This window comes from Pleurodeles waltl, chromosome 7 (assembly GCF_031143425.1).
Source record: "Pleurodeles waltl isolate 20211129_DDA chromosome 7, aPleWal1.hap1.20221129, whole genome shotgun sequence".
NCBI lineage: Eukaryota > Metazoa > Chordata > Amphibia > Caudata > Salamandridae > Pleurodeles > Pleurodeles waltl.
The window spans coordinates 1,511,350,020-1,511,365,582 of NC_090446.1; the positions used below are offsets into that span (position 1 = coordinate 1,511,350,020).

At 43.2% G+C, this 15,563-nt stretch overlaps 1 protein-coding gene and 1 long non-coding RNA gene across 2 annotated transcripts in view; one reads left to right on the forward strand and one right to left on the reverse strand.

The window, feature by feature from the left end:
- Positions 1–15,563, reverse strand: part of LOC138247455 (uncharacterized) — a 209,661-nt gene that overhangs the window by 37,658 nt on the left and 156,440 nt on the right. The gene's annotated exons all lie outside the window — the stretch shown is intronic.
- Positions 1,097–14,023, forward strand: LOC138246605 (phospholipase A2 inhibitor and Ly6/PLAUR domain-containing protein-like). Its single transcript, XM_069201302.1, has 5 exons — positions 1,097–1,204; positions 2,959–3,078; positions 9,954–10,103; positions 11,648–11,794; positions 12,546–14,023. The coding sequence occupies exons 1-5, from the start codon at positions 1,153–1,155 to the stop codon at positions 12,677–12,679; spliced, it is 603 nt and encodes a 200-aa protein (XP_069057403.1). The 5' UTR covers positions 1,097–1,152; the 3' UTR covers positions 12,680–14,023.

The following is a 15,563-nucleotide window of genomic DNA, read 5'->3' on the forward strand; positions in this document are numbered from 1 at the left end:
TGGATATTTAAGAGATGCAAATTATGTTAAGATATTTAATGTTCTGGAGGACATAGATTATTAGTAGATGTGTCATCTATGACTGAGAACATTTATTTCTCAGCCGACCGGACACTTAGCATTTGCATCACAGTGGTCATGCCTTTTCTGATTCTTTGGCACTCATCATGTGATCTGAAACGGATGAGGTAATCTCACCGGTGCCACTCAGGTTACTTCCTTATGGAGCAAGGCTTCCGGAAAGATGGATTCGGACCAGGGGTGATTCATACAGAGAAATAGGATATGACACTCAGTCACTGCACCAGCTAAAGCTGCCTAGCTTAGGGGGATATGACACTCAGTCACTGCACCATCTTCAGCTGCCTGGCTTAGGGGGATATGACACTCAGTCACTGCACCATCTACAGCTGCCTGGCTTAGGGGGATATGACACTCAGTCACTGCACCATCTACAGCTGCCTAGCTTAGGAAACAAGGCGTCAGAAGTCCCTTGTCAAGTACACAAGAACGTGAGGGACAAATACAAAATAATTAATTTTAGTATTGATGGGCTCCAAAGATTGTTGGCCACTGGAAAGCTGGCCAAGCACTGAGTCCTGCTCCTTGAAGAACTAGGCATGGACATCCCTGTGTGTAAATAGCATTCTGGAGGGTGAGCTGGCCCCATCACTCTGTAGATGCCTTTACACTCCATCCTACTCTGCAGGTTATTTCTTTTTTTAATTCTTCGTGTAAACTTTTGGTACTTCCCCAGCACAGAGATGAAGGCTACCTGTACTGAAGGAAGAGACAAACTGCGGCTATTGTGTCTCACTGTTTAATTGGCACCTCGTTCTCCTGAGATAATTTAAACTTTAGTTTCACACGTGGTGTGAATTTACTGACAGTGCACAATGTACAGGTCACGATTAAAGGACAGATTTTGGAAACCGAGAACAGGGAGTTTCACCTGAGAGGCGGGGTGAGGGGGTGGAAGATGAGAGCAGGGTGTGCCAGGGAAAGCATTTCCTAATCCCATTGTGCAAACTGGGGATCTCCCAACATCTACACCAGCGCATAAATAGCCTGCTCCACCATACTCTGTGAGAGACACAGAGCAGATCCTCAGCTTCTCCACTTCAAGCTCCAAGCTCCAAGCTCCTCATCGCCATGAAGCCGCTCTTCGCAAGCATCAGCATTCTCCTGGCTTTCATAGCTAGAGGTCAGTTGCATCTCTTAGATTTCCAACCTCTGCAGTGTACAGATATGATGTCTCATGTTGTCAGCTGTGGTTTTTCGATGCTTTTCTTGGCATGTGTGTCTTCATAAGATCTATTGACCCAGGAGAGGTTTGGTGCAGGTCTTTCCATTGGAAAATATGTTTTCTGGGTTCCAATTACGAGATCATAATTGATACCAAGGTATTTACCATCTTAGATAAAAATCAGAATTCTTCTGCATCATAGGCTCATCAGAATCTGGTCTTTTGCAGTCCAGACAGGGCCATCCGGACTGCCAGTTTCCCTGCATGGCTTCACTTTCTCGAGCCAAGCCCGTGTGTTGACATTTTGCCTGAAGCTGCATCAGCTTCTTCAAAACGAGTAACTTGTAGCCAAAATACTTCCTCCAACCATGAATGTTTTTTTGGCGATCCCATGGTTCACCAGTGTATTCATGGTTCACCCCATGTATTGCAGAATATAATCCACAGAAAAATTGGGCCAGATGTATCAAAGGGTTTTACCCATTTTGTGTCTATGGGAAAATTTGTTCATACATATGGACCATTGTCTCATATAGATGCTGCCGCCTGAATCTCTTTTCCGAAAACATTTTCTCAATGTTCTTGTTTTCCCCCAGACACAGTGCTGGTATTTTTGCAGCTTTTCTTAAACAACTTCAGCGTGCCCACTTTTCAGCCCTTGTGATGTGGTTGTACATACGTATGATTTGGTATTTAGCACTAACCTAGCTTGACAAAAACGCAGTGTGGTGCACTGTGTGGGAGAAAACTTGTGCAGAAAAGGTGTGCTTATTTTTGCTTCATTTCCATAGATGAACAAGATCCCACTTGTGCCCCCTGCATATGTCCCACCCCTCACGAAGAGCCCCAATAAACGGGCAACCGAGGAAAACAATGTCTTGGATTTCTTCTTCACTTTCTGTAGTGCTTTTATTACTTGTAATGCTATCTCTACATTTTCATAGACAAAGAAAGACTCGTGATTTGTAACTTCTTTGAATTGTATTCGACATACATCAGGATGTGTTTCAGGCTACTGACAACAGCTGGCAGCCAGCCCATCACATGGGGCATTCACACCATTGGCTTCGCCTCACTAGTTTCAGCTTTATTTTAGCAACTTTTGGTGATGTTTTTAGAATGTACACAATAAGCAGCAGAGTGTAAATTATGTGGCACAAATCCGTACAACAGACTCTTGCCTTTTTCCAGCTACCTTGGCAATTGCTGAGCCTGCAACCTGGTTACACTTGAATGCCAAGCCATTCTCTTAGATGAAGTTGTTTCACCATGTTACATATGAAAAGGTTGTCCATTTATAATCTATTTGCTCTTATTTTTTTACGTAGGAATTCATTCATCCATTAGGAGACATACATTTATCAATGAACTCCCTCACACATCCATGCAATTAACCTTCAATCCAATACTCAGCCACTCACACATTCGTCAGTTCATCAACTCACTCATTGCTCTATTCATCCAAATGTTCAACCATTACATTACATTCACTTACTCGCCCATCTATACAAACTTAATACTGTCAATAAATGGAGAGTTAGAGCTTATAAAAAGCCAAACGACTTGGCTTTGACAGTGCTTGCTATGCTTATCTTTCGTACAAGAAGGAATAGGTTATTTTTTGGGGGGGAGGCAGGCTTTTGGTACATTCATCTGTATTGCACTTCCTCCCCCTTCCCAATAAATTAATTCTTGGGGACTTTTTCTTGCAGGGGAATCGCTAAGCTGTGAACTTTGTATGAACCTCAATGGCACAACATGTTCTGGTAACCAGACCGTCTGTGAAGGCAATGCAACCAGGTGCGACAACACCTACCTGGAGTTTACGTACGGTAGGTGTCACAAGACTGCGTGCCAGGGTTGCGGTAGATGGATCCCTGATATGTGGATAACCGGTGTACCAATGAGTTAGGGGTGTGGTACGGGAGAGACCAGAGAGGGAGAAACTGGATGCATTGGTTTTGTGTAATACAGGGGAGTTGGGTTTAGGAAACAAAACCTCTTTGTTGACAGAGATGACTTGAGGGTTTGTGGAATGCAAACTGGTAGTCAAGGTTGAACCATAGGCTGCTGTTTTACAGTAGTAACAAGAAGATCCAATCAAGCGAAGGCTAAAGGTGGGAAGGTGCAGGTCCAATCATAGTCCTCCATTAAAAACAGTAAGATGATGGACCTACCACAGTGTCTCAATGTAGACAATGAAATGGTGCTGGTCCAATCACAACCCTCCATTGAAAATAATAAGATGACAGTCATATCAAAAGGACCTACCACAGTGCCTCAGTATGGATTTTGGCATGATACAAGTCCAGTCACAGCCTTCCATTGAACGTTATATGATGAGGGTCCTATCACAAGCCGCAGAACCATTCACAGCCCTCCATAGAAAAAAGTAATATGAAAGTCCTAGCAAGAGTGTCTCACTGTAAAGAATGAGATTGTACCGGTACATGTGTATGCTCCAGTGACATACTTTCTGAAGGTGCACGTCAAATCACAACCATCCGTGCAAAACAACAAGGTGAGGGTCCTACCACAATGTCTCAGAATAGACAAAGGGATGATACAGGTCCAATAAAAGCCCCCCGTCTAAAATAATATGATGAATGCCTATCAAGCTTGTCTCATATAGGAAATGGGATGGTACAAGTCCAATCACAGACCTCCATAGAAAATGAGAAGAAGAAGGTCCAATCAAGCGTGTCTTAGTATAGACAGTTGGATTATATGGGTCCAATTTCATCCCCCAGTGATATCCTACAGTAGGTGAAGGTCCACGCACAGTACTCTATATTAAAAATAGGAGGAAACAGAGTTAGGACATAATAATAGATAATGAGAAGATGACGTTTTAATCTAAGGGTCAAATAAAGAATAACCATCCACTCACAAGACCACATTAAAGGAACCAGAAAGATCAGAATTGTCCATATAGCCAACGGGAAAGTGCATATCCAGGCACTGCCCTGCTCCTTTAGCACTCCCTGATTGGTGAAGGGAAATACTGAGTGCCAATCGCATCTCTCCATTATAAACTAGTGGAAAAGACACATCTACGGAAAGAACTTCATGAACTGTGCTGATGTAATCGCAGAGCCCACGACATAGACAAATTTACTGAAAGATCCATGTGCCCAATTGCAGGCTACTTGACAAATAATGGGGGAGATCACAGAATCCACAACAGGTAAATATGGGATCAGTCACAGGAGTTCCTATAAAGATAAGAGTGCACTCACAGGGCCCAGTGACAGACAAGAGAGTTCTATTGGTAAAAAGAAAAGGTTGGGCAATAGAGCTGTAAGCCAATGGAATAAATTCCCTACACTGAAGGAAATCTATACACCAGGGGCTTCTACACGTTCTCGTCTCCGTGAAATTGAATATCTGGGTTTGTGTCTCCCAGCAGTCAGAACTCCATCCAGTGATATGTAAATTGAAAGAGAATTCATGAGAGACTCATGGGCTACACATAACAAACAACGTGTTTAAATACTTGGTAATCATCGTTTATATTTCTCAATCTTTGTTTTGTTGCGTTGCTTTTTGTAACACTGCTCCAAGCAGTGCTTATGTTTGTAGATGTGTAAGTATGAGGTTTCAAAGTTTTTTCTTAGGAGACTGCTGCCAGCCCTGTTGTGAGCTAGGGTTCTCAAATACCAAGACTCCCTAATTTTGAATCCATCTCATGCTTCTTTTTCCCAACACTCTACACTTACCATAATTTCAGCTCACTCTTGCAGGCTTGTTTCGTCCTTACTTTCCTCCTTTGCTATTGTTTTCTAATGTTTTGTTGCCTCCTGTTTTATTCCTTTCTCTGTCATGCTGTAAAATAAGTTCCCAGTCTCACAAAAAAGGAGTACCAGTGCCCCCTAAGATGTGCGGTGTACAGTATACAATGTATGTTAGTGTTGAGTGTGGAGAGAGGCCATGATTCACAAGAGTTGAAGCGGAAGCCACAATGAGTGAAGACAGTCCAAAGAGGCCAGGTAGTCCAAGTGCAGCGTGAGTCTCAATCTGTAAGGCAGCCTGGCGTAGTCTTACAATGTAGTAGCCCTAGCGCAGGTGCAGCTCTGGTTGCTCCGGCTTCCTTAGACAGCGGGCATGATACAGGAGCCACTTGGACCTACATAGACTTGTGAGGCCAACAGGCTGCAATGAGTATTATAAGAATTGTACCAACCAGGCCAAAGAAAGTAGCAGCCCCTATCTGGCCTAAGCAATGATCACAGCAGATGCAGCCTGACCGGGCCAAAGGCAGATGAAGCCTCCATCAGGCTTACACGATGATCAGGGTAGATGCAGTCTCGACAGGTTCAAAGACAGTTGCATCCATGATTGGACCCAATCGTTGCTCAGGGCATCTATAGCTTGACTAAGTCAAAGACAATTACAACTCCAATTGGGCAAAAGAGATGATCAAGGTAGGCGCAGTACTAACTGGGAAGCTTGTCCACGAACCAGTGGTGAAAGGCCAGGGTGACACTCTCTGCAGTGCAGGTCCTTCCTAGCTTGCTCACAGGTAGTTGGCTCTGTTTGTACATCCCTCAGTCCCTGTGGACATTCCCAGCCCTTCTGCACGTGGACTGTCTTGTCTTCTGCAGGGAAAGGCAGGCTCCTTTCCTCTGTCAGCATGCAGGCAGGGGCTTAGGCACCTCAGGCAGGTCAACTGCTTCACCAGCTGAAAGTGTAAACTTCAGGTAGTGTTCAGGTCTCTCACCTCTGGGAGACTGGCTGTCCGGCATAGATAGGCCTTAGTAGCACAGCAGTCCTTCAGAAACTCTCCAGAGTACTCCCTTCACTGGTTATGAAGGAGTAGGAACTGGAACAGAGTGGGGGGGGGGGCTTGAGTCCCAATGTTATACACATTTTCCAGATAGGGAATGTGAATCCACTATCTCAAGCTGTAGAACTCGACTGAGTTGGTTCTTTTTCCAAGTTTCCTCTTGAGGCTGTTCCTCAGACACAACCTTAGTGTAGAGTGATGCTTCACTCCTCAAATAGCACTCTGGCTGTCTCTGAATAGCAGCTCACACAGGCACATCAAGGTGTGAGATTTCTCCATCTGGCTGTCAACAGCTCAACTGAGGTGATAATCAAAGATAGACAAAAGGGCAGGCCTCATCCAGAAACTGCCTCACCTCACACAACTGAACTCACTACCACACCTCACCTCTACCAGTAAACAAACGGCAGTGCTCAGGAAGACTAATCAGCAGTCCCTTCATAACACAAGGGTTTGTGGAATTTTTAAGGCAGTCCTGTCTCCATCCTCCTGGCTTCTAGGTCTGGATCTCCTCGCTCCAGCCACAGGGATGCAGGAATTACACTGTCTAGGAGAACAGTTATCGCCCTCCATCCTTTCCCTATGCTATGCCCGAACAAGGGTATGCAAAATGGATGCCACTAGCCTCAGTATACACTCAGTCCAACTATTAGATGAGATATACACACTGTGCCAACCCGAGGGTTTCAGGCATGTACATGACAGCAGAACTTTACATGAGCAGGGTGAATGAGGTTTCCCATGAAGAAGGTAACAAGGATTCACAAAGTCTGACCTTCACTCTTCATAACTTTAAAAATGAGACATAAATATGCCATCTAACTGCCCCCCAAAGTACAGGCAAACAAATAGCTGCTATTTAAAGTCAATTTAAACAAGCATTTGCAATGAAATGGGTCTCGCGTTTGCTCGTGTTAGAGCTGATATCATTGTAAACTCCTAACCCGACTTTTCACTGGTGATGAAACCTATCGGCAAAAGAGCATTTATGTACTAACCAGAAAAAGTGCAATTAACTGTGTAACAGGGTCAATATTATGTAAAGCGCTCGACTTCTGCCAAGCGAGATCGCACTGGAAAATAGAGAAAAAGTAGTCCATGAGCCGGATGGAAAACAGCGAGCCTCGCATGTTTTCTGTACTTGGTCGATGCGCTCAAGGAGGGCTAACCACCGGAAAAGGCATGACGTATGCATGCCTTCTACTAATGAAATCAAGCAGATTCTAACAGGCAAGCCCACAAACCAATGAAAGACACTGACGTGACGTTGACAGGGCTCCGAGACCTTTTTTAATAACTAAAATGTCTCGCTTAGCGAAATTCATGCGCAAGTGCATTCGACGCAGGCTCGACCCTAAAAACGGATAAAGTGGAAAAGGACATTTGGAACAAGTGTTTACCACTGAAGAGAAAAAAAAACAATGAAAGGTGGATGTGAATAAAGTCCACAGGGTCAGTGCAGGCACTCAAAATGAAGGGAGCCAAGGGGTAAAGAAGGCTGATCCATCGACCCATGCTTTATGCTGGTGTGGGCAAAAGGAATATGATGACAATTTTTCAGACCAACGAAAGAAGCCAGCTGATAAACAGCCCCTCTACATGTGTATATTTTGTATACATTTTTTCTTGCAAAAATGATAGTCTAGTGAGATAGCTAAAACTATTTAAAAAAACAGATATATGGCATGCTCTCACAGCCTCTTTATACATTATTCTCATGACAGGGATAAGAGTCCTCTGATCACAATGAAGGCAAGCGTGGTGTGGCTTTCAGGTCAAAGGGCAGGTCCAGGAACTCACATTGTAAAAGATATGCCCAAGACTCTGCACATGTTTAGATTAGCATGACTGAAATAAAAGTCTGGATACCAGGTAAGCATGCAGTTGAGTACAGAGGACAGTGCATCATTACTGCATGACATGTATAGGGTATTCCTGTCCCAACATAAAGTAATTTCTCATTTAAAAATGAAATAGGGAAGACAAAATATTGCCTTACACAGTCAAATGACATGTGTAGCTGGAGATGGCTGCCTACAATGACAACCAGGGTGGCTTGCCACCCACAGTGGGTTCGGTGCATGACCTGGACAAAAAGGAGGCCCTGTTGCCAACCTGCACTAAGGGTTCACTGTTCCAACCCCCACCAAGGATTCACCATCCGCTGCTATGAATTAGATGCAGGGTCCAATCACTCCTAATCCTTGTAGCTTACCCATCGTGCACATGCTCAAAGATTATAGGCAGCCTGGTTTGGCCAACCGCAAACAGTTGCATGCAGGGCCTGGCAACAGCTGATTCCCTGTGGTCGAGCCACACTTAACATTGAGGAAAATTATGCACAGCAGGGCCGAGGTAGGTTGGCTGCCGGCCTGGATACAGCTAAGCCTTTAATTGCCCATCTGGGCAGGATAGGTGTAGGCCTTGTTGCAGGCTAGCTCCTGTGGCCAAGCCCCACTGTGCACCTCTGTCATTTAAAAAATGCATTTTTTAATTTGCGTAAACCTCTCGACTCCATGGACAGATTTGCCCTAAAATTGGCAGTGGCTTGGCATTGTGAGCTAACAAATGCCATATGCCATGGTAATTTTCATGACGATCCATGCAGGGAGAAAATGTTAAGGAGGGGGGTCCAATTAGATCTGCTATTCCCATTATTGTTCGTGTAGGAAATCTTGCTCGAGCAATAAACACTGATAGATTACTTCCAAGCTTGGCATGAAAGTAGAACTTTAGACAGAAATCATTGTCCCCGGGGTTTGTTGTAAATCAGTTCAGTAGATCTGGGGATAAGCAAAATAGTTGCTTGGTTAGCTTGGTAATGCTTTTGAATATCACTGTCGTCTAAAATCACGATTCTGAAAATCAAAAATGCATTCAATAAAATTTGTTTAAAAAAAAAAAAATGTTATCAAATGTGATTGGCTTTTGGAAGAAGGTCATTGTTTCTGCCATCTTTTCGTTATGCGTGAAGTGGAAAAAAAACACTTCCAGTGCTTCAGCTCACTCTTGCAGCTTTCTGTTTTCTCCCTTTGTGACGCTTTTTCTTTTTTCTCTTCCTCCGTCTTTCCCATATGTGTCTTTTGCTCGCAGCAAATGCTTGAGGCAGAAGAATAAGCTCTGGCCCTCAAAAATAAGTGCTGGTGCTCAGCACCGGATAAAACAAGCACAAATTAAGCACTGCTTGTATGACATTTGTAATGTGTATTAGCAAACCTTTATTCCCATTGTTACGTTAATACCTTACCACCCTCAAGTGTCAAAAGAAGGCTCATCTGACAAGCCAGGTATGGTACCTCAGTGGACTAATGCATCTACTTAATGATTTGTTTCTCCTCATGATGGTAGGGTTAATTTTCCAGGGGTTTACTCAGCCTTTCATATTTCTAAGATTGGTAAAAGGAGTGCCATCGAGTTGGCTAGCAATAAACATCTCTTAAACAGTGCCAAGAAACTCCAAGGTTGGAACGTGTGCTTTAGAAATACGTGTTATATTATCTGCAGAATGCATTGTGATGGGCATCTTACTTAACGTTAAAAAAACGTCAGAAATTCATTAAAAAATACCAGATGTTACAGGGATGTTATAGTTAGGTTCAGATTTTACACGCACAAAATCATAGAAATTCAGCTGTTATAGACAGAGTTATTTTGAGTAACTATAACTCGTGCCCTGAGGTAACTATAAGATGTGCCCTCACCACTCATTACTAATTACCCCAGATATTACATCACTCATGACATCACTGGCAATATCACTGTAACATTTGCAGCAAAATTATTGATGAGAAAACTGTACAAGCATCACAGCCTGTTTGTTTTGATCAATCTTTGATTTGCTGGGCTATCTCCATCATGAAAAGCTGTTTAGTTGTTTTTTTTTTTTAATGGGTTGACCTCATTTACTTTGTGTTTCAATAGAAAACGAAACAACATCCATGGCCTTCAAGGGATGTGCGGTGGACCAGAAATGCAGCAACTACTTCCTGAGTGAGAGCATCGGAGACTTCCAGTTCCGGATGCAGAAGAATTACTGTGAGAACGACAACTGCAACACTAGAGATCTCATTGGTAGGTGGACATCAAATATTATATTTTATTTAGCTTAAATGGTAATGACTCTAAACATTCTCCTTTTCCTTTCAAATTAGTTGAAGATCTCAGGCTTGCAAAATATTAAGCCTCGGAGGCTGATCAAGAGTAGCCTAGAGTAAGGCCTCCATTCCTCCATGGTCCTTGCTTAACAGTAGGTCTGGTTGGAGTTCACAAAAATATTATTCTAGTGGGAGAATTAATGAAATAAGTAGACACAATCCAAGACCCATGGAGTTTGGTGACCTCACCAAACAACAACACTGAGCTAGTTCACCAAAATTGGCCACTATTCCATTTCTGGTCTTGGCCGAAAGGTTTTAATGACTCTTGGTTCTTCTTCAGTGGATGATATTGATCTGCCTTGTTGCCTACTGGCCCACATCAACCCACCAGGGCACATATTTTTATTGTCAATGGATAAAGGGAAGAATAATAATGTGCAACTCCCCTTCCGCCACAGCCTCCGTGTATTTATCACTCTATTATAAAGCATGTACCCACCCTATTCTGTATCCTTGCGTTGTGTCTGTCCATGAGTCTGCCTATGTTTGATGTAATGTGTATGGTATTGCTTGAGCATTGGCGGGAATCACCAGTATATCAGAAGACACATTATGCATCCTAAAACGTTCGCCCAGTGCGTCTTCTGGTATATCTCCTCTAATCCCTGAGGGGCCGATTCACAAAGAGTCTCTGCAATCATGGCCATGTCTCTGTACCCCTGGCTGAATCTCCACAAGGTGCACTGCTGGAAGAGTGCAGTGCAAAGATTGTGCCACAAGTGTGGAGACTCCTCCATGACTGCGAATGAGCTTTGTGAATTGGGCACTGGGCTTTCTTTCAACGTACCCCTAACAAAGTTCAGCACTATTAACTGAGGGACCACAGATCTCAATATGCCAATTTGCTTTTCTAGTCTGGATAAACTGTGTTTACATAGTTTAACATAATATGTGGTGCTTGTATTCTAATGTTTTCCTGATTATATCAGATTTACAGAACACACTACATGTGAAAATATCTTTGGGTTGGGAAAGAAGGGTTATGGAGATATTGCACTGCTGCATATGTATAACACTTGGTACATATAAGCCTATAATGAGTGCCCTGATGCCAGCAACACTGGTTCGGAGGGGCTGTGACCTTGATAAATGCACTGTTTCCCCCTTCACAAATGAGCATGCCCACATATGCAATTACATCAGAGAGCTTGCACATACATACCCGTACTTACATACAGTCAGACTTATCTCTGTGTGTACACGTAGAAACAACATACATGCACAAATGTGCGCGCACTTACACGTGCATGCGCAACCACATACAGGCACTTTTATGTCAGGGGTGGATGCTAGGATTCTGTTAACCCCTCATGGTATGTGACATGGAGTGGGGCTATTGCAGGTTTCAATGCCATAGCGGAAGTGACCTGAATGAGCATCAGTCCCACCCGGCAGTGCACAGAATGAAGTGAGATTTACCCAAACTAAAGCTTGCTGTCCTTTCTTTTGCCTTGGCAGTACCACCCAAGAACAACACGCCCAACGGAGTGCGATGCCCTATATGTTATGCGGAAAACGCCACCACCTGCCAGGCTAATGGAACCATGGAGTGCACCGGCCCGGAGACCAAGTGCATGGATTTTGCAGGGAAAATACGTAAATTTGGTAGGCAAACGCTTCCTGATTATAAGGGTGTTTAACTAACAAGGGGCCTTGTATGGGAAAGGGTAACCTACACAGGGCATGGTGTAAACCTAGGAGAAACACACGAAGGATCGTAACGCCAACACTGTAATAAACCTGAATCCTCTTCTCCATGTCAAAGAAACAGGTAGGTTACAAAAGACCTCGCCGCCTTCCCCGTAATCCACAGGTTTTTCCATAGATTGGTTCTACCTACTCAATCACAAGGTCCACTGTGGGAAATGTAACGTACTCTGCAACCTATCAGTGAGCCCACAGGGAAGGTCCTTCCTGAACAGGATCATGTGGCAGGAACAGGATGACCTCTTCTAGATATGATTAGTCAATGCACATCTGCACCTGTCAATATATCGAGGGCTTGGTTCTCCCCCACATATGGAGACTCCTCTATAGAGTCGCCCATAACCTTCTAGAAGAAAGGCAGGCTACCTAACTTTCTTTTTGTGTTTTTTTGCATGCACACAATTCCTTTTCCAGCCTAATTTTATTTTGTAAATTGCAGCAACATATGTCTGAGACTCTAGGTAACCATGTACATATTAAACAGGGTGTATTTGGAAATACCTGTGGGGCATTTCATTGAGAATACTCCTCTCACTGCCTTCTTCTCGTTGACTAAGATTCAGTTGATTCGGTCACGTGGCCCAGCTAATGTCTTTGATTTCTGATGTCCACCCCTTCTCTTGACCCGTCTCTTGTTTTCTCTTCACAGACAAGATCATGACAGTCGCCACCAAGAACTGTGTCAATGAAGCCCCCTGTAAAGAGCCAATAATGCATTGTTCGGATGGTCCCACAGTAGAGATCACACACTTCCACTGCTCTGATGGGGAGAAAGATTCCTAAAACAAGGGCATGCCAGTGTCTCCAGAGCAACAATTGACTTCCTTTTCCAGGCTAACTATTTCCTCCTAAAACGTCTGACTCTATGGAGTATGCTCTTCTAGAAGTATTGCCTCTTGGTTCAACCAGTCATTGACATCTTGTATGAGACAATTAACATACATTGATTTTTTTTGTTTTATAGCACATGTTGCCAACTTAATTGCATCTTTGTACTACCATGCTCATCATGTACATCATGAAGGATGCCCTGCTAGTGTTGCAAAGTTTCTATGTCTTTCCTTCAGTAGATGCACCAAGGCATGTGATACCAATATATATGTTTCATGGTGACGTGCTGCATATACGAAGACATGTGAAGTCACTATTGGTTAGAAATTGACTCAGTGCCCACAGGAGGAAATATGATGCTGGTATAGATTAGAAGGTAATGTAGATTATAGGGAATGGGTAAGTGGCAGTAAGTTGAGTATTTGCATTAAGGACAGCATGTCCCATCACCTATGATGGGCGGATGACTCCTCCATGCCGGCTTCCAGTCCATTAGTCTCTGGGTTCAATCAAACTTCGGATCCATGATTTTCAGTGTTGATTTAGATTTCATCTTCAATTTGCCACCACACAGTAATTGTGGCTAGATGTCTCTCGGCAGCTAGGCAGTTTGAATGACTTGGGAGTTAAAATATATTTGGTAGGAATTATTAAGGTATGTACGAGATGATGAACATTCCTTGCAATCTAACCTGAAGACTGGGACTCACCCAGAAGCTGACACTCTTCCATAACAGGTATTGGCCGGCTTGTTTACAAGGTTTCCACACTGAGTGGGCTAACAAATGCATAGCAAAGATGGTACCTCAATACCGATTGACCAAGCAGATGTTGCAGCAGCATGTCTAAATGAAGGATCAGAAAAGGAGGTATGGTTGGTGCGTAAATTTAGGAGCGTGAACTCCATCGTCTTGCCGGGCGGGTAGGCTGCAGCATGGATTACCTCATTGATTCCGTAAAACTAAGCAGACCAAGATGCAGTATCACCAACCACCAACTTTTTAAAATAGGTTGCTGTTCTTTAAGACCCATCACAGAACCGCATCATCCTATGATGTTCATGATATTTTTATTGTTGTGTAGCCCTTTGGGTGTGAGGCAGTATTACCTTGCAATCCACAGATGAGCTTTAGCGAGTCTAGAAGACTTTTACCCAACAAGGGGGATGGTTTATTGTCTGTTGTAGTGTATAGTAGTGGGATCACTTCTGGAATAGAGAGATGCTCTGAATAATAGTACAAAACTCTTGTTTGTCTGACTTCTTGATGTTCATTATTAAAGCCATGAAAATTGTAATATGCAATCTGTTTTGACTTTTTTGTTTTGGTTATACGTTTATGCCCAGTTTGTGTGATAGGATGAACTTTACAATAAAAACATCAATACAATCATGCATTTCCTCGACCTTTTTCGCAAGGGCGAGACCCCTTTTCCTAGAATTCTCCACAAATGAAGATATGTTGCTGTGCTCACATGTACAAGTGAAATCCACATTCTCAATGCCTTTATAACTCTCAGGGGCATGTTTAAGAGCCCCTAGCGCCACCTTGGTGCCACAATAGTGGTACTAAAGTGGCTTTTTCCCCCCGCCATATTTACAAAGTTGCGCAATGGTGCATTGCACCAAATTGTAAACCCTTGTGCCACATTATGCTTGCGGCATGCTTAATGTATGGAAGGGGGGCGTTCTGGGGCTAGAAGGCCAGCAAAAATGGTGCAGTGAAATTTAACAGCTTTAGAAACCTATGGGCCCCCTTGCACTTTGTTACACTAGCGTCAAAATATTTGACGCTAGTGTAGCAAAGTACCACAATAGCATCATAACATGTTGATGCTACTGTGCTAACAACCACCATGGTGCATCCTATTATAAATATGGAGCAACCATGGTGTCGTTAGGTGCCGGTAGGAGGGGGCACAGAACAAATAACGCATCAGCTCTGATGCAGCACTTTTTCTTAAATATGGGCCTTAATTTGCTCACTGAAAGTAGCATTCCAGAGGGACTGCATTACATATTGAGGAAAAAACTGTTTTCTTTGTCCAGCTCTGCATATCTACCAATTACAAGCAATAGACGTTGTAGAACAATGCTTTGTTTGATGATGTCAGTGGGGTTTTGGGATGTACTGTGATATCATTCTGTGGATGGTCTCTTTTAAATCACATGTATGCCTCATTTGAACAAGATTTAAGACTTGTGATTAGGTAACAATTGGCATCTTTTTGAACACAGCGAGAAAAAAACTATATTTACATTGGTTACCACAACACTAGCACAAATCTGAACTTTACACCACTCAAAAACAACAATTATTATTATCATTATTATTACATTTCTGTTACCTAAGAAGGTGCCCTAGTATTGTAATTGCCGGACTTAGGATATATAAAGTTGACTTCACGTATACTTTATTGAACCATCTTTTCAGCGCTTTCCTGAAGTTGAGTGGGTCAGAAATGGAATGAAGTGAGACAGGCAGCTTGTTCCAGAGATGAGTCTCCTGGATCAAAAGGGTCTCTAGCCAAGTCAGCTATAAGTAAACTTTAGGACCACTAAATGATTGGCATCTGAAGAATGTAATGTGCACACAGGACAACACAGATGAAGCCTTGACTGTTGGTACAGAGGTCCATCTCTGCAAAAGGCTCTATGCACCGGGCATAAGGATTTAAAAACAATCCTTTTGGGTACCAGCAACCAGAACAGTTTTCTACCCTTCAGTGGCTGAAGAGCCCTACGGGGAAGGAAAGGATCAGCCCTGCTGTGGTGGTCAAAATCCTATAGACCAGTGGTTCTTAACCTTTGGACATCTGTGGACCCCCTCATATTCAT